Source organism: Ciconia boyciana, chromosome 11, assembly GCF_034638445.1.
Source record: "Ciconia boyciana chromosome 11, ASM3463844v1, whole genome shotgun sequence".
NCBI lineage: Eukaryota > Metazoa > Chordata > Aves > Ciconiiformes > Ciconiidae > Ciconia > Ciconia boyciana.
The window spans coordinates 20586713-20611803 of NC_132944.1; the positions used below are offsets into that span (position 1 = coordinate 20586713).

The window sequence follows — 25091 nt, forward strand, 5'->3', positions numbered from 1 at the left end:
TAATGAGGTGTACTTGATAACAGGCTTGTGACTGCCTCTCCACTATTTCATGGTCGTCTTGCCTTGATTTTCTGTTCCTTCCATTCTGCAAGAGAAGATGGGCCCCTTGCTTTGTTTTGAAAAGAGCTAGTGACATAATGGAGACCAGATCACAGGACTAAATGAAATGATTCATAGATTATTAGATGTTAAGGCCAGAAGGGACGATTATGACCAAATCCTCTGACCTGTATAACATAGGCCAGAAAATCACATCCAAAAATTCCTGGAGCAAGTCCTCTATTTGTATGGGAGCTATGAGGATATCTTTTAGAAGAAAGGTCTTAATTTAAATTGCCACGAGTGATGGGAAATCTCTCTGATTATAGTAATTGCCATGAAGCCATGACATCCCTCTGCCCCTGGCCAAAGTGCTCAGGGCTCAACTATAACATGATCATTTTACACTGCACACCCTTTCAGGAGAAGTTCAAAGCAGAAAACAACAGCAGTTTCAGAGAGGAGATGGCTATGAATTGACTATAGCTCAAGAAATCAATTCAAACTGCCTGTTGAAAGGAAGGAAAGAAGATGGATTAAGCTAGATTTTACTGGGATTCAGGAGGCTATTTCAAGTCATCTGAACCAGGCTCTGATACAAGTATAATAACCTCCTGTTGGTCTTGAGCTGCAGACAGTGCAAGGGGGAATTTAAGATTGCTCCAGTCCAGCCCACAGTCTAGTAGGTGATCCACAGGGGTGCATTGAAGAGTAAATGCAAAGCATAGTTCTCTGCACTGAGCAGAAAAAGGCCTGAGAGTGTTTTGCCCTGGAGTGAGCTTGGTCCTTTTTCAGACAGATGTGTGACATGTTTAAAAGCAAAGGGAGGACTGGACATCAAATGCTTTAGAGCCTGACCCTGCCAGGGGATCTGTTCCTGCGATATACTGGATGTCCTCAAGTCACTGATGAGCGTGAAAGCCAAAGCTCTCCAGCACATAGCAGGATCAGCTCCTTAATAAGAGTAGTGCTGTTTTGGGCAAACTTCCCCTGCCTGAGCCAAGAAGGAGAGCAAGCATCTTCTCTAGGCATCTCTTCTACTCTGAGACACTCATTCTGTATTTCTCCATGCACCTAGTTTGATCATCTGGACAAGAAGCTTCAGACCTAAAAGAACCTGAGCATAAGCTCCCCCAGTGCCTCTGTTCACAGCCTGGTTGCTTTGCAAAGTGCTCATTCCGCTCACAGGCTGCTCAGAAGTGTGGCTTTTCTGATAGCTCATTTACTGGGAGTGTGCCTGACCTTTAAAGGGTTCACATTCAATTACACCTCTGTGCCACTTTCTAGTCACCAAGCAAATATCTCAAACAGCCAAGAAGGCAGTGCAGCTGATGAGGATGTTTCCAGCCAAATCCCTTAGCAGGAGAGGAAAAAAGAGACATGGGAGTTGCTCAGAAAGCCACATGCAAAGTAAGAAGTGATCTTTTTAGGAGTATCCATTCACACCTCCCCTCCAGTTTGCCTCTAGGTCATAGCAACACCCCTTTTAAAAAAGTTTTTATTACCACCGCTATTGGGGTTTGGGGATCTAGTAATAATGGAGTCTTTAGGGCAAAGTAAATATAAATATACCTATAACCCCGTTGACTATCTTCATATGTAGCTTGCAAAGATATTGCATGAATAATTGATGGCATGGTTCATATTGTGCCATTGATTAGCTAGCCGCTGACTGAACCATCTACTCAACCCTTTGAAGATGAAGTGCTGAATATTGTCATCATCATAATTCTGGCTTTCAGTTCCATGGAGAAGGGCCAGCACTGCAAGCCCAGCCACCCCAAACATGGGTGTTGTTTGGAAGCTGGTCCATGATCAGGTTCCAAGTTTAGCAAATCTTTATCATGGAATGACTAAAAGCCCAGGTGTGACCATCTTGGGGTCAATCTCTGGCCTCACTGGAATCAGTGGGACTTCTGCCAGTGGCTAGAGTTGGAGCCAGGAGTGGAGACTTGTGATGTTCAAGATAGGATTGTATTTACAACTTGATCTTACCTCCTTACTTAAGCTTGGACAGGAGGAGAAAGTGTTGCTCAGTTTGTACCCTTTCCTAAGGACCTAAGTAGAAGCAGATAATTAAAAATGTTGTCTTCAGACTGCCTTAGCCTGTGTCTTGTTCTCAGGCAATGGGGAAAACGTTACGATCTCCTGCCCCATCTTCTACACCTGTGGTATACACATCCCCTTTATTGGATGTTCTCACTACAAGCAGTTTAGCATGTTAGCTCAGCATTTCTGGAAACTTGTAATGAATTTCATTCTCTGAAGGACATTTGTCCCTGTAGCCAAAAACGTCCCTCAGACAGCAGACTTTCAGTCTGTGGGGAAATGCATGAGATAAGATGAGGGTGGGAGTCCTTTATGGGGCTGTGTTACTTAGAGGACCTCAGCCAGAACCAGTCTCTTCTCTTGCTGGCTGTAGTCAGCCTTATCCAACAGCATTGTCCTGCCTGAGGACAAAGGAGGTTTCTCTGTCCGAAGAAGAGTCTTGTATTAAGGTGATGCTTTTGTTCTTCGTGGCGATACACAGAAGTTGGAGGAGGAAAGAAAAAAGGCTGCTTCTTGCAACCACCCCTATTTCTTTTGCACCTGCACTGTGGCCAAACTTAACATGCCTGTCAGCCACACACACTGCCAAAACACACTCTCAGCAGCTGCGTGCTTGGGAACGCAGGGAGCTGAGAGCCAGCCCTGCACCAGCTGCAGAGCAGCTGCTGCCCAGAGGCACTTTGTGCTCTAGCTGCCGAGGACCACATCCCATTGTGGTGTGGCAGCGCTCGCTGTGACCACAGCTCTGGGTTCTGACATCCAGCTTGCTCTCTGCAGCACTGAACCACGTTAATCGGCCCCTTTCCAACTTTGTACACCATTTCCAATGTTTTTAACTTGTGATGAATTTTGAGCTTGAGAATTAGTTTCCGTGGGCATAGGTAAAGGAGAAGTAATACACTGAAAAAGGAGTGTGTTAAGAAAGTGTCTGTACTACTTCTGGAGAGGATGGACTGCCAGTAGGCAGAGGTAGACAGAGCACTTTCTCCTGCCTGGGACAGGGCAGGATGTTGGGCACGTACTGTCAAGCAAAACAGCTAGGGGACAAGGAAGAGTAAGTGATCTGTATTTTACTCTGGCAAACTCTACCAAGCCATATCAGTGTATCTCATTGTGTGCTTTACTTTTTCCTTGCTCTAGAAGGATCTTTGGATTTAACATTGTGAACATGGGGAAATTAATGCTTAACACTCAGATGTCAGTGTCTCTTTGCGCAGAATCCATTGGCACACGCAATAGCCACAGTGAGCCGAGGCACTTATTGTGCGAACTTTCAGGATTAAGGTTTTCATGTGGGCAGATGCTGGGCAGATTTCCCTTGAGCAGCTCTCCCAGTGTTGCTGTGAAATGCAAACCTACCTCCCTGCATAGCTGCAGTGCTGAGATAAGTAGTTATGCCGAAGTAGTTGTTAACCAGATGAGAAGAAACGCAACTCTGTCCACAGGCACAAGCTCTGCTGAACCCAGAAGCCACCTTGGCTATGGTGGTCACTGTAGTCTGTGGTAACAGCCTTCCTCATGTACGAGCAGAGAGGTGGGCAGTGATGCTAGGCTTTGTTTAGTGCTGAAGAGTTTTTCTAAGATTCATATTGTCTGATTATTGTCCTTTAAAATTCAATGTTTAAGGCAGATTGCTTCTGTAGTCAGCAGAGAAAGATAAGCACTTTTAACTGGGTCCCATCTGAAGAGAGGTGGATTGGATGAATTGCCCCCTGACTCTCGTACCTTTCCTAATGTTTAATGGGTTTGATCCAGCCTGTTTCAATTTTGACGTATGCAGTCAGGAGCTTTAGACACTAGTCAAGTTACGCTGGGTTAACAGTGCTCACAGCTCACATTTTCCCTCTTATCTGTGAAAGGCAAAGATTTATGTAGCTCAGCTGATGTGCAGTAGCTCAGTAAACCAGAGCAACTCAATTGAGTGTCTGAGAATGAGAAATGCAGTTGACTGCAATTTATAAAATACCCAAGGATGTATCTCCAAGTGATAGTTTGTTACTTTCAGGAAGTAACTAGTCGATATTTATCATAGCTAGTTAGCAAATTGTGGATGGGAAGGGAACTCTGAAAGTCATCTCATCCATCCTCTGCTGTAGCTACCTGTGTGTAGGTGTTTATGCCTTTAAAGATCTCCATTATTGGAGGCATGCTGGCCTAACGCTTCATTATCTCTGTAGTTTAAATGGTTTTCTTAAGTTGAAGTCTAATTTCCCATGTCTTTCTGGATGCTTGTTAGCATTTCAACATGGATAATTAAACTAGTGTATTAATGGACAAAATAAACCAAAAAATCCCAAAGGATGTTTAAGTGGGCAAGAGAGGAGAAGGGAGGCTTACAGCACATCTGCAGACATAGCTAGGTTTTGGCAGTGACAAGATAGTGACTGTCTGCAGTATTAAAGAGATGTTTTAGGAGGTGCTGTCTGTGGAAGTAAGGTTGAAGCATTTACCTTTTTTTTGAGCTAGTTTTCTTGAAAAAAATGCAAAGGACTTTTGAAGGGCTCTCCCAGCTCAAGTTAATGGGATATATTTGATTATATAGTGATATGAAAAATAAGGAGAACTTCAGCAATATCTTTTTTGCACCTGTACATGACTGTCTCTAGTACTTTTTTTAGCCTTGTGGACCTCGTATTTGTTCAGTTAGAGTGATAGTCCCCTGGTGTTATAGATGGGAAGGAAGTTGTTTTAATGCTCATTCACAGCCAGAGTTTTCTGGGAGGGTGCAAATTCTTCAAAAGCTCATTAAATTACTACCTTCATCCCGAACTGCACACTGCAAAACATTTCCCCCCGGTCTTAATGTCACCGTCCGTTCAGGCTTATTATTACAGAGCAGATCACAAGATGTAATGTACTACTAACATTGCTGCCGCAGGCTCCAAACAGACCGTCACAAATATGGAAAGCTCAGGGCCCGCATACCTATTATGGTTCTCATTACTCTGAGCCACTTTGCTGCCAGCGCGGAGTTTCCAGGCTGTGCAGGGCAGGGTCCATTCACCGGAGTGTCTCTCTCTTGTGGCACAGGGGAGTATTAAACACATGGTGCTCAGCAGGTTGGTTCTCGTTATTAGCTAGGATCTCCAAACAAACCTGTTTGTCCGTCATTTCAAGGACTCTGTTTTTTTGCTTAGCACACAGATACATAAATAGATCTCACCCTAAGATATCAAAGCTGTTTTGGGTCCTATTTGTGTCAGAAGCTAGCTACTAATGGAATAAAAATCCATAAATGCAATCTCTCATGTGTCTGCAGCTTTTTTCACCCGAGTGTTTAAGAAAGCTTTACCACAGACCATGCTCAGTTGTTAATTATCCTGGTAGCATAAATGAGAAGACTGAGACACAGGAGACTAAAATGCTGCTCAAACTAGCAGCACATGTAAATCTAAGCTTTGCCTTGCCTCCTCCAAGCTTTCTTTTTCAACAGCTGGACCATGCTGCCTCTGAAGTGCGCAGCAGTGCCAATATCCTTCAGGGTCATATCAAAGCTTTTGGTAAACGGTTTAAATAGCTATTTAGCATAGATCATGTGCTATGACTTCTCGTTGTTTCTGAATCAGAAGGGCTTTGAATCTAATATAAACCACTCACTGCTGATAGAGGGAAGCAATAGTTCTACTTATGGCCAGAGGCACAGAGAGGGTTGGGTAATATTGAGGGTACACATTCCTGAAAAGCCAAGGCATGCAATGGCTACTCTCAGCACGTTGGTATGAAACTTAGAGGCAGCACGTGGGCTGTATACCCATGGGTAGGCTCTTGACCCACACTTGCAAAACTGACACATGCACTTCTTGCATTCAGGAACCAAGCGTTTCCATGCACAAAATGCGTGGTGGCGTGCAAGCAAGAACATGCTGTCTTTTCCCCTTGTCCAGGCTGCAAATGAAAAACCAAGATTTCCTAGAATGATATTTGTCTCTGATGTTGTAATGTTACATATACATATACTTGCATGTAATCAGATTTCTAAGCTACTTCGACGGAGTAGCTGGGCTCGCCACGTCAGGATGAGATCTCCTTGCATGGCGGCATATATGAACACTCCAGGTTAGAATCTGAGCCTGGAAAGATGTTCCTCATTATTAGGGAGAAGGAACTGGATAAGAAGAGACCAGGGAATAATGGAAGGGAACAATTTAGGGGTTACAGAGTTTTTTCTGCTTGGAGTCTTCTGCTGACATGTCTGTAGCTTTGCATAAGTTAGATAAAACTCTTTGTGTCTCCATTTCCTTAAATATACCATGAGGGAAATGCAACCCAAGTTGTAAAGGGAGATCTGTGTATATTTTTTAGCCAAGTATCCCCAAAGTCTTTCACAAATAGAAAGTCAGGTTCAAAACAAGCTCAGCTGGTCTGGGTAGAAGGAAATACACAGAAATAGTGTCGCCTGCTCCTGGAATGTACCCATGTCTGGGACTGAATGTTACAGCAGCGCTTTTTCACAGCCTGGCACAGCAGTTCACAACGGGCTAGAGAGATCAGGCACTGCATACCTTTGAAGAAGCAATGGTGGTGCAAATTTGAAGAATGTAATTTATCCAGGCTGGAGCTGGCAGATCATCTGCATAACAAGCTGTATTTCTTCAATCTGCACCCATATTTGACAGCCCTTCTCTCACAGTGTTTTGTGCCTTTGTGCTATGGTGGCAGAAGACTGATTCCAGAGACGCTGCATTGCCTTGGCAGGGCAGCTCCAGAAGCAGCTGTGAGCAAAGCGTCTGCCTGCATCCAGCTGTTGTCCGCACATGGGCATTGCAGCTACTGCGTGGCCTGGCTGGCTGTAGCGAGTGACTTTCCAGCTGTGGGAAATACTTAGACAAACCTACTTTGAAGTGTGCATCCCCCAAAAGATCTGATACAGTGTTTATAACCTTGCTGTTTAGATGGGAACATGCCCTTGAATTTGGCCTTAAAAGGCAGAAGTGGTCTTGCTATAGTATCATAGGACAGGGGTTCATGTGGTACCTATGGCTGCAGCACACAGCATCAAGAGTGTATTCAAATGCTAATTTTCTTTTTTCAAAATTAAAGTAAGACTCAGCAAAACCTTGGAAGTTCCTGTCTTCCTTTCCTTCAGACTATAGAATTCTAAGTCTGGATCTTCTGAGGGGTTGAGAATGAATTAGCCCCTCTCTAAGCATAAATAATTGTGCTATCGGACCCTAGATCTGTGGAGGGTTAGACCTAGAAATATGGTAAGTGTAGTAGCTCATGCTAAAAAAAAACAACCCAACAAGTCCCCAAGCCCAATACTGCCAGGGTTAATCTGCTGGGAGCACTTTCTATTAAATATAGAAACCAGTTTTCCATCTCACAAGCCAGTTATAAATAAATACCTTTTTTATTTTTTTTTTTTTAGGAGAGTCTGGCATGGCCCCAAATGAACCTGATCAGCCTCTGTTGCAGAGCTGTAACAGGCAGCTGCAAACCTACTTAACATGTGAAAAGGCTGACAAGCTGCAGCTCAGCTGCAGAGCAGGGACACGAGTTTTTCCCCCTCGTTTCTCTCTTCCTGTAGGTGAGATGCTCAGAGCAGGGCTGCAGAGGCTAGGGATGAGCTCTGCCCAGGACTTTAGTGTTTGTCCCCTTCTCCTGCCTGTGGAGGAAAATACACTGATGGGAAAAAGAAACTAGAGGGAACTTGGTGCTTTGCTTGGTGTGTGGGAGTAAAAGGAGAAATGTCATGACTGAAATAGAACTGGAAGTGCTGAAAAAGTTGTTGCTGGTGCTTTTCAGTGAGGAGAGTTTGTCACATTTGGGCTTGCACAAATAAATGATACTGCGAGCAAGAGTTTGCAGGTGTGCAGGCCTACAGCTGGCTGCACAGCCCAGGGAAGGAGCATGTGAGTGCATGGTAATTGATGGGGAGAGATAAAACTTGGTATTTGTACTGTCCTGCAGTTTGAAGGAGACTGAGTCTGGATCCATAACCTGCCTTTTTGGGCCTAATAACAGCAGAATTGGGACATTTATGTAACATTTATCTTCTTTTCAGAATACTACTTAGCAAATAATCTGCTGGAGGAAGCCCATAAATTGCTTGAGGATCCTTGGATAGAAGGCATTACTGGGGAAGAAAATATGCCTCTCATTCTCATGCTACTAATACGTCTTCCATGCTACACAACCCACAAACAGATTGTGCTCTTAAAAGGTAATTATAACAATTCTGTATGTCTGTTCTACAGCAATGGTAATATGTTGCTCCCTCGGGTGCCCAAGGGTTGGCTGAGTAAAGAGCATAATATTTGAAGGTGTTGTCAGAGATGCACTGGTGTGTGCCCCGACCTTGTTCAGACATGGAGTGGAGAACGGTCACATGCATAAGGGTGGAAACTGGACAGTGGCTTGTGGCACCAGTAATATGGGCATAGGCAAATGGCCAAATCTTCCTCGCTCTACCCTCATTGCAGCGTCTTGCAGGACGCTAGCAAGGAGAGCATGCCTCCTAGCACAGGGGTGTGCTGGGGACAAGTGACCCTCACACTAGCCACAGCAGGAGACCTCCTCTGGTTAGGGAGACTATAGCTACGTTCCTCTCCAACGAGGCTTCTGCTTGAGTTTTTTCTCTGATCGTCTCTGTCTCAAAAGTACAAAGCATGCTATTAAGTCAGTCTCAAAATCCATGGAGGTGGGTTGAGCTTGGTGCCTCCCATGGTTTCCAAAAGGTCTAAATGCTGTCTTATGGGAATTTTGTGTTGCATGTTTGGGGATTAAAATGCATTTGCATAATAACTATGTGCAGTTTGCATATGCATTTGGCAAGTCTTGAGACAGGGTACACGAACTGCACCTGCCTTGTTAGACAATGACTTTGAAGAGGTGCCCCTGAAAGTCTATGGCTATAACTGTCCTTTCTAAAAGCCTCTCTTTGGTAACGCATGTGTCTGTGCTCGGTCTTCATAGTCCCCTTTAAGCCCTGTGTTTTCTGCTAAGACTTGTAGGCTTGAGCCAAGCTTGAGGCCATTTCTCATGGTCATCTCTGGGACACCTGTCAAGCAGGAGCTGGACTGAGACCAACAACTTACTCCAGATGCCACCAAGCAATCCTTAGCTTCTAATGACTCCTAGCCATTACTGCTCTGGATACAACTATAATTGGTAACTTGGGAGTGAAAGGGGTTTCTTCTTCCCTTGACTAATTTCCTCTGCTATTTAGACCTGCCCAAATCACTTTGACTGCATACCTTGTTTTGCTAAACAATGTTGCTTGGACTTCCCAGACCCTTTCTCCAGAAAGATTCAGCTTTTCTGGAAAGAGTTCAGACAGGAATGTTTGCTGCTATTTGCAGCAGCAAACAGCTAAGAAATCAAATGCAAAGATTCATAATATAGATCAGCAAAAGGCAAGAATGAAACAGTGCCTGAGGAAATATCCTAACAAACCAGAAAGACGTTTCAAAATGATAATTTGTAAGTCACTTAATAAAATCACTTCAGCACAGCTGTGCCGTAGGAATAACTATCTAGATTTAATTCCTCTTAAGTAAGAGGCATTTATCTGTGGGGAAAGGATGCTGGATGAAAGCTTTGTTCCTCTTCCTTGGGGGCAATGATATGGCTCCAAATATATTCAATGGTGCCCAACATTCTGCAAAACTGAGTGTTTTTGAAAGATGCTTTATTTTAACAGCTACAAAAAACGTGCAGTAAAAGGATCACTGCCTTACTTAAAGATATCATTCCCAGGCAGAACTGAATGGCTGAAATGATGCTTTGGTTACTTACTTTTGGAGCTGTTCCATCCCAGCAGAAAGATTTCCTACTGCCATCTTCATCATACTCAAAGCACCTAAAAAAACAGAGGTGAGAGTTACCAGTTACAAGGCTGTGTCCTGTATGAAGACACTTTGGGTATAACATATTCTTGAATGGTTCTGCAAGTTATCTTGAAGTGGTCACTACAAACGGGGAACCAGAGAAATACTGAGTACTGCCAGCTTTTACTTCATGTTCTGATGTGCACTACAGGGAACTAATTTCAGTGCTTAGCATAAATACAGCCATCTTGTTTCTTAGCAAAGGTGCAGTTATGCTAAATTAATCATGCTGAGATGACTAAGAATAATCATTCATCATGATGTCTTACTGACTTCTCAGGGGTCAGGAAGGTGACTTCCTTTTTAATACTAAAAATTACATTAGCTGAACCAAGTGTATTTGGTGTTGCCATTAGTAAATTTGGGAGATGAAGCAGACTGAGTAGCTATTTCTTGGTAGCTAGGAAAGCTTTGATTATTTTTTTTTCTTTCCCTCTTACTCAGTAGCCTTAGCTGTCTGTGATGGTGAGAAACGGACCCTGCAGGGCCAGCAAAGAACAGGGATGTTCCAGGAGATTGGGAAAAAGGCTGTGCTATGTGTCACCATTTAAGAGAGCTGATAGTGTTATTACTCAAAATAACGGAAGAGCTTAGAGGTGACTCATGAATGAAAATAACTGGGTAATTAGCAGTGAACATTTATTTAAGAAAAACAGGTCCCTTCAGATTTAACCTAGTAGCCACTTGGGTTGACAGGTTACAGGTAGTAATCTATTGATTGGCTGACAGTGACAGTGTAATACACTGACAGTCTCCTGTTGTACATGCAACCACCCAGCATTTTAGTTATGAAAACACACAGGCCAATGTGCCAGTCTTTAGAGGTCTAGAAGGGCTAAAATGATCACTGGATTGACGAAGTCAATCTTCTGGTCGTCTTCTGGTGCAGATAGGTTCAGTTCTCTCTGGACTCAGCACTGCTGCCCAATATTGGGCCCCATTCAGTAGCATGCTGTTTGGGAAGGTGTTAGTTAATGGGGGTGAATATTGAGGAGAGCCACATGAATGAGCGGAAGCTGATCTGCTTGCCTAAAGGTGAGGGACTCGAGGAGAACCACAAGAAGGGAAAGGGCAGTTTGGAAATGAGCTTATATAGTAATAAAGTTGTAACTGTGTTCAGGGGCTGGAAGCTGAAACCAGTCAAATTCATCCTCATAAAGAAATTCATTCTGGATGAATTATTAACCCTTGTGGCTGATTCTCCTCCATCACTGTCTGGTTTTTTGTAGGTCAGGTACTTTTCTAACAGAAATGCTGCAGTTCAACCAGGAGTTAATCTAAAGATGTGCTGTGTCCTTCGAGTCACGCAGGACAATGGTCCTTTTTGGCCTTGAGAGGTATCAGCCACAGATGGGCTGAAACCACAGGGTTCCAGTCTGGGATCTGAGCCTTGTACTCGGGCTGGTGAGGTTTGGGGTTTGGATTAAAAATAATACAAAATGCAAGAATTATAATGTGTTTGTTCCTCTCGTTTTGCCTCAGGACACTAACTGTGGGAAAACCACAAAGTGTTTGGCTTCTTCCCGGGCTCAGGCAGTAGCCCACGTCTCAGAGATGAGATGGCATATGAAACATTTCCTGTTTTCAAGCATTCCTTGTTGGGGTACCAGATGCGTCTTTCCTACGGTGTCATATAGAGCTGTGCCACTAATTCAGTGCAGGTAGCAGTCTAGCAGCACAGGGCTTGGTGAGGAAGGACAGATTCCTTAATGCATGTCTGTGTTTCCCTTACTATGTTGCTCATGATACCCGAGAAAGCCCAGCGATGGAAAACATGCCCTTGGTCTCATTTGCCATCCTGCTCTGGGAGTGTTGTGAAGCGTTCCCATTCTGTGTTATCAGTTTCCGTGGGAAGGGGACTGTTTGTGAGAATGATAACCACATATGCAGAGGGCCTGGGCGCGCGTCCTTGGAATGAGGCAGCTGGATCCCATCCCTGGCTCACGCTGGCATTTTCTGTTGTGTGGCGGCATTGGCACCATGAAATGTCAGGGCTCAAAATGGAAATGGCCCGGCATTGTTTAGGACCGATTCCAGGAAATGCCTCTTGGATAGAAGCACTCTCTCTTGCTGCCCCTTCTCCATGACCGCGTGAGGAGAAGTATCTAAAATAGGTCATTGTTATGCATGGAGAGAACCCTGTTCCCTAAGCTGCCTTGGTTTCCAAGTAAACGAGCTTTGGAGGTAAGTTAGCAAAAGAGGCTGATTCATTAGCAGCAAGGGAAATCTGTGCGTTGGAGGGGTGCCCAGCTGCCCAAAGGGATTTACGTAGTGACACGCTCCTCAAATCTCAACAGAACAAGCTGAGTGATACACACACAGGCTTGAACTATATCACAATCACATGCTTGCTAGGCTCATTTCTTATCTCACAGGTTTCTCTGGAGAGTATCAGTTGCTCCAGTGCCTCATAGGGTTTTAAATTTGTAAGGGAAGGAGTCACAGTGAGGTATCTTCTAATGTGAGAAAATTCTGTATCTGTTTTCTTTTCCAAATTAGGTCACTTTGTAAGGCAGTTCTGGATGGAGTTTGTCCCTGCAGTTATAGAGGCTGTAAATAACATATGTGTTACAACATGTTTGATGGGATTTCATTGCACCATCACTCGTCTATCTGAATATCATATCCCAAATTAATAACAAATTAATTTTATCTGCTGAAAGACCCCAACTGTCACCCTCCTGTCCGGAATGAGATCATTTTGGGCAGCTATTCGCTTACAGGAGGAACGGGGCCAACACATTCTTCTGGCTTCATTACCGATGGCAGGCTTGTGCACAGAGATGAGTGCTCCCCTTTGTCAAATCATCTGGAGCGCAGAGAGGAGAATTCAGTCTTTTTGGAGCATCTTCCGCCTCTTTGTTGGTGTGTCAAGCAGGGGTGCCAATTAGTGCTAGTGATGAGATGGGCACTCGTCCACAAGATCAGAAACGGAAACCCGCAAACTGCTCTCACACAGGACGCTGAGCAGCTGTCGGATTATAAAGATCTCTGGCCCCTCCTGACCTGGGCCAGATTTGAACCATTGACCTAGAAGTGAAAAGCTTGAAATCCCTGCACAAGCCACGGGATAAATAGGACTTGCGGAGCTGCGTGCCCTCATTCCGCATTCAGTTGCTGCCATCTAATGGCAGATGGGGAGTGGGAAGTCCTCATGCAATATAAATATCTTGTCCTTGGGAGTCTGGTGTGTGGGAGGACCTGTGCAAATAGTTCTCAACAGCCCTAAGAGTGCTGGGGTAGCATGGTGATTTAGGCTGGATTTATTCCTCTACAGAGGAGTTTGACAAAGGCCTGTTGTGCTGCAAGTCAAGTAAGATGTGTCCCACTACAATAAACAGTTCTTCGTGCTGCTTTTGCTCTCCTATGCTGGGTTATTTCCATATATGAAACCTGAGTGAAAGTCTGTGATTGTAACCTGGCTTAACAAATGTCCCAAGGGCAACAGTAACAGTGGCGGGTGCCTGTGACAAGGGGAGGTGACGAGAGAAAGCAGGTAGGAGATGGCACTTTTAATTTCTCTGAGTACCGCTGGTGCACACAAAAGATCTGCCTTTCAAGAACTCTGATACAGAAAGAGAAGGAGGTGGAGACTATAACAAATTTTAACTCAACTGTCTGGAAATTATTGTGTCCGAAGGCTAACAGACAATAAAACTCCCTTTCCTTCAAATAATACGTAAAGGAAAAAGCAAAGGAGAAGGAGATATGTCTCCTTCTCTCCCTTGCCCAACTGCAGGAAGTTCCTGCTGTATTTTCTGTCTCTAAACCCCCAGATTTATAAGGCAGTAAGTATTCATCACATACCAGTTTTGCACTGCCTGTTTCTGTGTACATACAGACCTCCAAATAATACTTTTAAGCCACACTAGCTAATACTGTCTCATGGAGGAGAAAGGTTAGAGATTGCATATTTCTTTATGCATCCCTGCACTGCAGCCATTGGGTGTCCAGAGATGTGTCCCATGGTGGGACTGCAGCCCAGTGAGCCATGGAGCGGTCCCCAGCAGCCTTAATACAGCCCCGGTGGTGACACGGGAGCTTGCATGGCCCAGCAGTCAAACTAAGTCTGTCACTGGGGCTAACTGAAGTCATAAATCAAGCTTTATATTTCAAAAATATCTCCAGTAGACCATAGTTACTGAAGAAACGCTATTTTATAACAGGAAACTGTGGGAAGAAAAAAAAAGTCATATCTCCGGACAGAATACTGGAAAAAGCTGTAAAATTCCCCTCTGCTTGGCTGAAGGACTAGTTGTTGGAAAGAAAGTCCAGGAGCAAAGCAACATGGAGGAGAGGAAGGGAATAACAAACTTATTCTTATTTTTCTACTGGAGGAAACAGTCTTTAAAGGCACTGTGGAGAGAAACAGGAATGAGTGCAACGAGTCCTCAAATGCCCTTGTAACTGCTGGTACTACCTGCACAGCTGTGGGAGAGCAGAGAAAAGCAGTACACGTGAATTCTAGCTCAGTGGGGGGATAAAACATTTTAGCATGAAGTTGCTCAGCTTTGTGCCAACAAGTACTTCCCAGGCTGCAGTGAGCAGCCCAACTATCCTATCTAAAGAGTCACAGGAGCTCTGTTTGCAATCAAGGTCCAGCCACCGTTCCCTTACGTCAAAGCCAGGATCTATCTAAACACTGCTGCTGCACTTCTGAGAAAGCGCAGCTTTGTGCCGCTGCTGAAAGTCAGCCTTCTCAAATACGTACCCACTGGTGACATACCAGGGATTTCACACTGGTCCGTGAGGACGTGGTACACAAGCCAGACGGTTATGTCTCCTTCCGCACACAGAATGAGATCTGGCAGGGTGCTGGGAGCTCCTGTTGTAGCTGATGGTTGGACCCAGGTGGGAGATCCCTTGTGGAACTGTGATATTCCGGAGCTGGAACCATTACCAAAATGCCCCTGTCAATCAAGTTCCCCAGGAGACTTTCCGCTTGCTCTGTAGATACTTTTCTTTGAAGCTCAGTAGTAAAGTGATAGCAGAATACATTTAACAGGTCTAAAACTGTCTTGGCAAGGTTGCTATTTTTTTAATCTGCGTCCCTTCCCCTCTTATTTCTCACAGGAAAAACTGTCTTCTGACCACTCTCAGGCAAGCATCAGTTGCAAAGCGAAGACATAAAATTACACCAAGTGAGCTGAAATTTAAGCCTCACCGTTACAGCAGTGACATTCAACAGTTAAAGCGCACTCTCAACACGCAGCAGCTGCAGGGTTTCGTTACTGTCACTTACAAGAACCTTCAACTCCCTTTGGTGTCCCCTGCTTTGAGCCAGAGCTCGCAGGCCCAGAGACACCATTTTATCAGTAAGAGCCCTTTAGCGTAGCATGACATCTGAGAGACTTCAGCGGGATATAAGATTGCTCTGGTACTGAGGTATGATTTAATATCCTCAATTGTTCTGGAAATTTGAGCTGCATGATTGAGGAGACTTGCATGAGTACGGTTACTTCAGTGCTTAATGAGATTTATGTGGTGGATTCTGTAATCACGTTTCTAACATGCTGATTCAATATGGGAGGGGGCAAAAAATCAAATCAGCAGGATTTTTGCTGTGATTATGGTGGAGGCAGGCTTTTGCACAGGAAGCTTGCAACAAGAGCTCTTGCGAATGCCAAAATAAGAAAAAATAAAAACAGAGGAAACGTCTTTCCTCAGCTCTTAATTGCAGCCTCCTGTTCGCTTTGCCTGCGCTGCAAGTTGTCACCGGTTCCGATAACACCCGCCGCGGACTTTCGGGGCGGCAGGCGGCCCGGAGGCTTGGGCAGCAGGAGGTTCTCCGGGCACCGCGGGTACCCGAGCGCTTCCTTCCAGGGGGCTGTTCCCGAGCAGGAGCCGTCCTTGCTGGGAGTTCTCCAGCCCCACACGCAAGCCCTGCTTCCCCCCGCCCCGAGCTGTCCCCTCTGGCAGCTGGGGTACAGAAGGGGTATCATAATAACGATGATGATTAGCGGGGCTTGCGGGGGCTCGCAGCGGCTGCCGGCCTGCCCCGGTGCGTGCACGGCGCGGGGCAGGCCCGGCGACTGCCACTCACGGCGCCGCGCCGCCTCCGCGGCCGGGGGCCGGGCTCGAACCGGCGGCCGCCGCGCAGGGCGGGCTCCCAGCCGCGCCGCCGCGCCCCAGATGTGGCGGGCGCCTCCCGCCTTTGCATCGTCCCGGCAGCGCCCGCGGCCCTGCGGGCAGAGCCCCACGCGGGGCAGAGCCACGGGCAGGGCAAGGAAGCCGGTAAGCGCTGGGGGGGAACGGGGGCCGGGTTTCCTCCTCCCGCAGAGGGGGACTTTGTTTGGTCCATCCCTCCTCCCTCCCCGCCAGCCGTGACTGGGGCCTCCTAGCAGTTTCCTCTGCTCCCTAGATGTTGGGCAGGAAGAGGATCGGTCCTGCGTGGGGTGGTGCAGGGGCTATGGGCGTTAGGGGCCCATCCTGAAAATGAGAGCATCAGAGAACATCTGCCAGCAGTTAACCCGGATGAGTGCTGGCAGGAGGCGATGGGGAAAGATTTGGGGCAGTGCCTGGGTCAGCAGTGGGGCAGACAGGATGGATGACAGTTATATCAAGAAGTGAGACATGATGGCAGGAAAAGGGTGACTGGTAACAATGTTGTATGTTTATTTTTTCTTATAAGATGTTGTGGGGTCACGGCAGCTTCTCTGTAGATAGATGAGTCACATTGTACGTGCGTGTCAACTAAGGCGCAAAAGGAAGAAAAAGTATCCAGATTAGAAAGAAGATCGAAGAATTATCTTGATATTGAGGAGTGGTGGACAGCTAGCTGTACTACGCCAGGTGCTAGGTACTATGCGTAGTACATCCCTGTGCTATGCTAGGTACGGTAGTCCTTTGCTGGACTGCAGGATGCTAGGATGTGAACTGCTCCCATTTCATGGCCAGGGGTCAGACCCTAAAAAGGGTTGGATTCTGCTGGGCTCCTCAGCTCTCACGACTCCCAGTGTGAGAGCTGCTGGGTCCAGAATTCAGGCTGCGTGCAGCACCTTCTGTATCCTTCTAGGCGTTCTCAGGGTGAGAGCCAGGATGCACAGCAAGCACTTCAGCGTGAACACAGGCCTAGGAAGAGATGCGGTTACAGAAAGGGAGATTGATTTGACACTGTACAAAGTTGAAGGTAAACTAAGTACTAGTATTTGGGTAGCAGAGCATCTAAGGTTTTGGGAGTAGGTGGTAGTTTGCCTTCAGGTTAGTGGAGTGGACAAAATACCAAAGGGTTTCCTGCCTCTGACCCATCTGATGTCTCTTTTTGTTATCTCATTGTTTCTGACTTTGTTTTTCAGAAAAACTCTGTGATTCAAGAAAGCCACCATGAAAGGCGAGGAAGTTCGACAGAGGAGAAAAGAGGGCAAGACTAGGAATGGAGAGCGATCCAGGCACAAAGCAAAGAGCAAGGGTAAACACAGAGAGGGCCGACTTGGCAACCAGGAGGCAGAGGATGTCTCTCTGCATGCACAGCAGAAGCTGTTGGCTGAGGAGAAAGCGGCCATGGCAAAGTTGCAGGAAGAGTCAGCTGTCGCAGTTTGCCTGCAAGTGCTCCTGCCATACCTCCTAGCTGGGCTTGGCATGGTCTTGGCAGGCATGGTTTTGGATTATGTTCAGGTAAGGGAAAGAAACTGATCTGATGTACCTGGCGTGGGATAGGTGGGGGACTTTTCTTCGGAGGCAGGGGATTTGCTCTGGGGATGGCAAAGTAAAGGAAGATTTGCAGCAGTTTCACTTGCCAGCATGTCCTTCAAAGTCAGCTATTACGTACTTTTGTGCGGCTCTCAGGAGACGGCGTGTGGTGGGTTTTGGGCCTTTTTTCTCCTCTGGAGATAAAAGACAATATGATACTAAAGAGCACACGAAGGATCTGAGGCATTTATGTAGGAAGGTGCAGTCCTGTGCAAAGATCTCACCTTGGTCCTGGAAAGAGGGTGGCTGAGCTGCAGCCCCAAGGGCTGTGGTGGCATAGTGCTTTCCTGCAGTAGATACAGCTGTATCACTCCTGGATGTAGCTCTGGAAAATCCTGCATCCCCTGCTTCATTGCGCCAGAAGCCAGCCAGCCCTGCACTGTTAACACTCGTACAACCAGCGCAGCCCAGCCTGCACACCACATCCTTTTCAAAGGCCTTGTAGCAGATGACTCAAATCCTTGAGTCCTCTTCCAGTCTGATTTCTGATTCTGTGACAGTCAGGACCAGACCTTTCCTCCTATGGTGCAGCAATACAGAGCTTTAAGGTAGTGGTGAGCACCTAATTTTAGACAATTTAAAGCTGCAGTTAATTTCCAGATTATAAATTGCTATACCTTTGCGCTCTAGGCAACTCTCACTGCTGCGTGCTTTTTTGTTAACCCTTGTTATTTGACCAGCTAGCTGTTGGGTCAGACTGCCCTGACCTATATGTTACAGTGACACTAAAGCTACTGCGCTTGCATTGACAACTTTCACAAATCTGGAGCTGTGTTCTTTTGCTATTAGCCCTGGGCTGATCTCCCTAAGCTAGAAGAGCTATAAAGGCTTAAGAGCGACACAGTATCCTTAACTGACCTTAGCATGTACTCAGTACCCAGTAGAATGTCTAATCAGATCAGAAAACACCAAGGCAAATCCAGAACCTAGTGGCAAACTACTTTTTGTCTCCTTAGACGTCATTCTGAGAGTCTTGAGCCTTGAGCAGCCACTTTCATTTTTCAGACTGTTCAGACCTGCCCATTTCTATGGATCTATGACATTAAATGCGTGTTACCTCCTATTGTGAGATATTAAAGCGTGAAATAGGTTGTAGATGGGTTTATGATGTTGGAGGAGTGTTTTTCTTTCAGTGTTCTTCCCTTAGAGTATTTTTTTTTCTAGGAAGGACTGGGCCACTAATATAAACAATGTGAAGCAAACCTCATACTCTTCTGAAACTGCAAAAGTCTGGTTTCTGTTTTATGCAAATGAAGAGCTCATAAAGGACTTTCATGTTAGTGCTTAGAACCTGGGAAATCAACCCATGCAACATCTCTAGGCCTTTGGCAATTAGCACAGTGACTTTTTGTGCATGATCATGGACTACTTGAGCCTGTCTCATTGTGGACTCACTGCTGCTAGGAACTGCCCTTCCTTTCTAAGCCAGTCCTGGCCTCTGCCCTTGCTGCTGCTGCTGTTTTTGTGGGGCAACAGGAGATGCTGCAAGGCTTTGGGCCCCAGGCACTCTCCATCTGCTTGCTCTCAGTCTCTCTGCATAAGCTCTATTCTCTGCCCTTTCCTAAATTGGGGAAGAGAGGAGCAAGGTGAGAAACAAAAATACACAGCCTGATCTGATGGAGAGCTAGCAGAGTCAGGAGTGATAGTACTCCAGCAACTGGGACGTATGGTCCCTGAAAAGCATCGTCCTCCCACGAGTCTGCGGTGTCAGAATAGTGCTGTCTGTTGCTAACACTGCCATGTTGTAAGAGTACTCACTGGTATCCCTGTCCCTTCTTTGCAGGGATGATAAGTCTGAAACTCTGTTCTTTGGCACTTGTCATCTCTCTGTTCATTTTTGTCTTGTGGCAGTGGATGGAGGCCCTAGATCGGGGTCAGGGCCCACCAAAGAGGCTGCTTCTGCTTTGGCTTCTCCAGGGCAGTGGTACCTGTTGGCTAGTTTGCAAGCAGAGGGATACGGTGTATTTGTGTGCAGAGAAGGGCAGCAGTGTGCCTCCCCAGGTTTTGCCACAATGAGTGGTGCAGCCATGAGGTGTTTTTTGTTTTTTGCTTGTTTTTTTTTTTTCCCAACTAGTTATAATCTTTTTCACACTGTTCAGCAATGCTTTCTTTCTTCTCAAACCTGCTGCACCTCTTCGCTGACAAATATGGTGCGGATCTTTATCAGAGGCTCCTTAAATGCATAATACAATGACCCGGTGTACACACGCAGGTCACCTGAACCAATTACCTTCTCTGTATACTAGTTCATCGGTTGAAGGCTTTTTATGGTACTTGCTTAGAAACAGAGAGAGTCGAAGCGTGATAAACTCATAAACCCTGCCAGGCTGACGCTTTAGTACAGGATGTGTTGCTGCTGTGTTTTTTAGTGGCATTTGAGTCATTCAGGCTCATTAATATTTCCTTTACAGTAATGTTTCTGTCTGTCAGCAATCCAGTTGGCAGATATAGTGGCATATGGGACTAGGTATGCACATTATCAGACCTTTGAAAACCTGTTGTAGTTGTCCAGACAGTGTCCTTTATTTCCTTGAAGCCTCTGTGAGTTTCTAACCAGAACTGGGCCTTCATGCTGCCACTTCTCAGTTCCTGGCTGGTATAAAGAGGTTGGGTCATGTGTGGTTATTACAGGATTTTTATTAACCTCCCTCTTCCAGCTATTGTGGGCTTTTTTTCCAGTTAGATTAGCCGAAATGTACTCCCTTGTTAGCTTTCAGCTAACCGGACCATTGTTAGGTGGAAGAGACACACATACACACCAAGCCAGCTGGGAGTGGGGAAGGCTTCAGGGGCTGTACCAAAATATCAACCTAGAAAGCAGCAAAGGACAGAGTCTCCCATCTGTAGCTAGGGCTTGTTTTCCACCCTGCCGTGCTTGCAGAGAGATCTGCTGTGCCATCTCAGCCCATTAGGCTTTGTGCTTTGGTTTGTGTGAATTCAGACCAAAAGAAACACACCGTGCAAATGCCCGAGAGCTTCCTCAGTTCCCTATTTATCTGCAAGGCAAAAGCATGTCTTGTTCTGTCCAACCCTGCCAATGCATTTAGCTCCACAGTGGGGACCCTGTCACAAGGACAGAGTCCATAAGCCATGAATCTTTACGTCTCTCTGCAGAGAGTGTCAGGGAAGGAGTTGATTAGCACAAAAAGTGTTAGTAAGGCAATGCAATTTAAACATTGAATTTGAACTGGACTGAGAAACCTGTACCTTTTGTGCCTACCGCTGAATACTTGCTTTCACGCATTTGCCTTCACTAGGGCATGGCTGGATTTGAACCTGTGGTTAGAGTGAAAAAGCTCAGTTGCCAATGTACTAAACTAATCCTATACCTTTCCATCCTAAATTGTGCTTTTAAAGCTTTTTGATCCTCAGATCCAATTCGTTTGCCCAAATTAATTATTGGAAAGGAGATAGAATACCCTGAGAATACCCTGACTCCCTTCCCCGCATGCGTGACTTTGAGCTGAAGTCTTTACTGAGCAAGATACCAATTATTTGGCTGTATGTGGCCATGATGCAGCTCTAGTTCTTGACCTAGTGTCAGCTGTTTGACCATGGAGACTCTGAGGTGAGACCCCCTCTCTCAAAGACAGTATCTTCGTGGGAGTATGCAGAAGCAGTGTGTTTCGCTTTAGGACAGGAAGGGAGACCAGCTCAAAGCATGCCATGGAAACGTTCGCCCTTTCTCTCCCTTTTCTGCAGTGTAGTGAGATTACGGAGCTACCTTAAATAAGCACTGGCTATGACTCTTATCTTGGCCTTTGCAAACTAGCAGAAAGTTGAAGTGATGACAGCAGATAAGGGTGTTCGCTTTTGAAGCTTATTGGCTGGTTCTCTGGACTTTTTTTTCCCCTGAAAGCCAGTCATTCAGAGGTATAGCTGGCATAGACCGATCATTACATCCCTTGGAGCCCATGGAGGGAGCAAGAGGGGCCAGGGTCTAGAAGGGCAGATCTTCTCTCACCAACCAGCTTAGCTGTGTCACTTGCCTGGGGATGAGACCTGCGTAGTATCGTCAGCCGTGAGAAATGTGGACTCATGTTTTCCTTGACTTTTCTTCACCTTGAAGGAGAGCAAAACGGATCCTGGTTGTTTAACTCCCTACCTCCTCGGCCTTGGGACAGTGAGAAGAGTTCAGCGTTGCATATGGTGGGAGTGAGGGAACTGGGGCTGGTTCACAGCAGGCTTACGTATTAAACCATCGTATCAAAGGCAAGCCGCAGTCTGACAAGAAATGTAACCTGAGGAGAAAGGACACCCAGTGCGTTTGAGCACGCTGAGGGATTCTTGCATGACCTGTCACTCTTTCAGTGCTGTAGCCTGAGCAGGTCTTACTGGTTTTTACCGAGGTGGTGGGAGCTGAATGGGGTGTGGGCTCATTTCTATTCGTCCACAGACATCTCCGCAATCTCCTTTTCTCTTTTTTAATTCCCCCCTGGATATAAATCAGAGAAATAGTGTCCGTCAAGTTTGCTGCCACCTGGGCTCAACCCAGCTGAATCAGTTTTGGAGGATACCCTTGCTGCAACCCTCTGGACGTGCTCCTAGGAGGAGAAGAAGCTAAAGGAATTTAGCATCATTGCTGTGGTTTGAGGAAAAACATTTCTTTTGACTTCAAAGAAAGCTACCAGGAGGATCTGTGTGATGTCCTGATCTCCTCCCATTTGCCCTGCTGAGCATGGGGTAACGGTGTTTGACCATGGTGGTCACCCAGTTACGATTGGAACTGTGCTTCCACGGCAAGAAGCTGAGAGGTTTCACCTGCAAGTTGACCAGGTCGGCCAGTGGATTTCTCCCAGAGACTTCATTCTCCATTGCCTCCCAGATTTTCGTGCCGTTCCTTCTGGCTGGCTTGGGCATGGTAGCTGCTGGCCTCTTGATGGATGTTGTTCAAGTAGGTACATGTGGTTAGGCAACTTTGTAGTGAGAGGGTGGGCTAATTCACTGACCTTGAGTATTACTGCGTTGTTTTTAATGTGTGTGGTCCTAGCAGCCAGTCAGCAGGATGGCTGTAGGCTTTTCCTGTGCTAGAGAGACACTATCCATCTTCTTCAGATCAGTACATGGGCTCCTTGTAAAGTGGGATAGTGGCTTTCAGACAGGCTGCCTGGCACTGCCCTCGGTGCGTTAGACTGGGTGCTCCCTTTACTATATCTAGCTAAACACTTCGGTGGTGACTGCTATGAAGCAACTGGGATCAGACTGCAGCATATTCCCCTATTGCATGATATTATTTCTTTCCTTCAAAAACTGCTGATAAGGAGATCTAGGTCAGGGTTGTTATTAACTACCTGTGTCACTTAGAGGCAAGTTTATGCTTTCAGTTCTTTGCAAACAACCTAATGTAATCTTTGGTCTAGAAGGTATTTAGATACTGTGATGAGAGGCATGCCAGCACAAAAAGATTAGCATTGCCTACAATCTGAGTGCTTCTTGGCCAGATTCTAAGGTGGGTGTAAATTCGGAGTAACTTCCATTGACTTCCAAGGAGTGCTGCTGGATTTACACCGTTGTGCCCACAACCAGAATCCATCCCATCTGTCTTTCCTTTGTTTCCAGTGGCACAAATAGAAATGCAAAGTTTGATCTAGTTGGGCATCTCATGCCAGTGGATTTACAAATCAGAAGGCTGGCAGAGTTTCCCAAGGATATGTCCTGCACTCGGAGCTCACTGGAGTACATTGGATTCTCTGGCATTAGTGCCACAGCAGGAGCTAAATAGGGATACTTGAGTGTTTGGAAAGACAATACGTTGCTGTTTTTTCTTGCATTGGAAGAAACAAAGAAGGCAGAGAAGTTGAATTAAAGGGAATATGATGAATATCAAAGAAGGGTTAACTGGAGTGGCACACACTGTTGCTATGCTGTGTTTGTCGTCTCCACCTTGTGCTGTGCTTAAACACAGACCTGTCTTGCAGCATTACAGAAGTTCTCAAACTATCCAAGATGTTATGTTAATAGTTAGCAGTTATCTCAGAGGAGGATAAAGACATAGTCCATACCCAGTCCATACCCTTGGCAGGTGAATAGGTCTTTGTCTAAAAGAAATCGAACGCACTTGCTAAGAATTGGGCTCTGTTCAAAAATGTAACTGTATCCAAACTGATGGGAAACACAAGCCACGTATACCTGCGCTGCATGTGTACTTTAAATACCAGAGTGCGGTCTACTTTGTGTATTTGTTCGCTAGACTCTTAGAAACGGGGTCATACGTGAAGCACAATAATAGGAAGTGTATTTTTTGGTGAAGGTGTTTCCAGCTATGTTGAAATAGAAGCCATCAGTCAGTGGGTTCAGCTCCCAGAGGAGGGAGCTAGTGCATTGAGAGTCACAGCTGGCATAGGAGAGATGTTAGTGAGGTAAGCTGCCATGGTATCAACAACCCCCTATTTAAAAACACAACCAGTAGCTGGGAAAATCCAGAGATTTTAGCCTTTAAAGGTTTGGATTATTCTTCTGTACCTTTTTGTCTTTGAGATGCTTATTTTTAGCTTTTCTTTCTGCAAGTGTGAGACCTAGAAACTCACTGTCCTGTCCAACTAAAACCTGGGACTAAGTTTGTTTGCTTGAGGCCAGGTACCATAAGACTTATATTGGTAATCATGAGGGCTCATGCTACTGAAACTACAGGTTTTTCTACTCCAGGAGTCTGTGATTTGCCCATTTTTCAGGGGATGGTCTGGCTGAGGAATGCTTTGCCCTATTTGCAGTCGCTGCAAAATGTTCTTAGGAAACTCCGTGTCTGCCTTTGACAGGGAGATATATGGGCAAGCTCAAGGATGGTATCTAGAGCATACATGTGAGTTTAATGGTGCTGCCCTTGTTTTGTCACATACAAAATATCTTGAAATAATGTGATTCTGTGCTGGGAGTCCAGCTGGCTCTTGTTTGCAGGGCTGACGTTGTTGTAAGGAGGAGAACAAAGTGGAAATTGCTTGTTTGTGTCCTGTCAAACTTTTCAGGATTTTAGCAGTTTCTGATCTGTCCTGGGATGAAACCAAGAACTGTTCATGTTACTGTTTAAAAAAAAAAAAAAAATCAACAAAAGAGAGATCTGTCTCGCCCAGTTGACTCCAAGGCTCAAACCTCAGTCTCTCATACTGTAATAAAAGGATGCCCAAAGAAATAGCCATTTGCTATTTTCTCTTCTTGGTTGTGCAGATGATGCAGTCTTTGTGCAGGGCTGGTAGCATGGCACAGGTCTTTTCTTGCTGGACGTTTCCGTCCGTGCTCCAGTGATCCTTGGTCAGCTGGTCGATCCAGATTCCGGGCTGGCTGGCATTGCTGGAGACCTCGCATGGCCCTGCCATTGTTTGGCCCACTCTTTTACAGTAAGGTGAAAAATCAGATTGAAACTGGACAAGCAGATTTCAAACCAAAGAAATCAGGAGGAAAGCTTCTCTTGCATTCTCCCATTCCACATTACTGCAGTGGGCTACAGTCCAAATAAAAGTCACAGACATAAGATATCCCTGTCCTTTGCTG

General features: G+C 45.8%; 1 protein-coding gene across 3 annotated transcripts in view; it reads left to right on the forward strand.

Moving 5' to 3' along the window:
• Window positions 1-25091, forward strand: part of SLC41A3 (solute carrier family 41 member 3) — an 86214-nt gene that overhangs the window by 43963 nt on the left and 17160 nt on the right. The window contains exons 1-2 of one of the 3 annotated variants that reach the window (XM_072876213.1): window positions 15989-16151; window positions 17213-17531. In XM_072876213.1, coding sequence (XP_072732314.1) covers window positions 17241-17531 — 291 coding nt within the window. In that variant the 5' untranslated portion in view covers window positions 15989-16151; window positions 17213-17240. Of the gene's footprint in view, window positions 1-15988; window positions 16152-17212; window positions 17532-22214; window positions 22501-25091 lie in introns of those variants that run through there. The other 2 variants (XM_072876214.1, XM_072876215.1) reach the window with 2 other exon arrangements.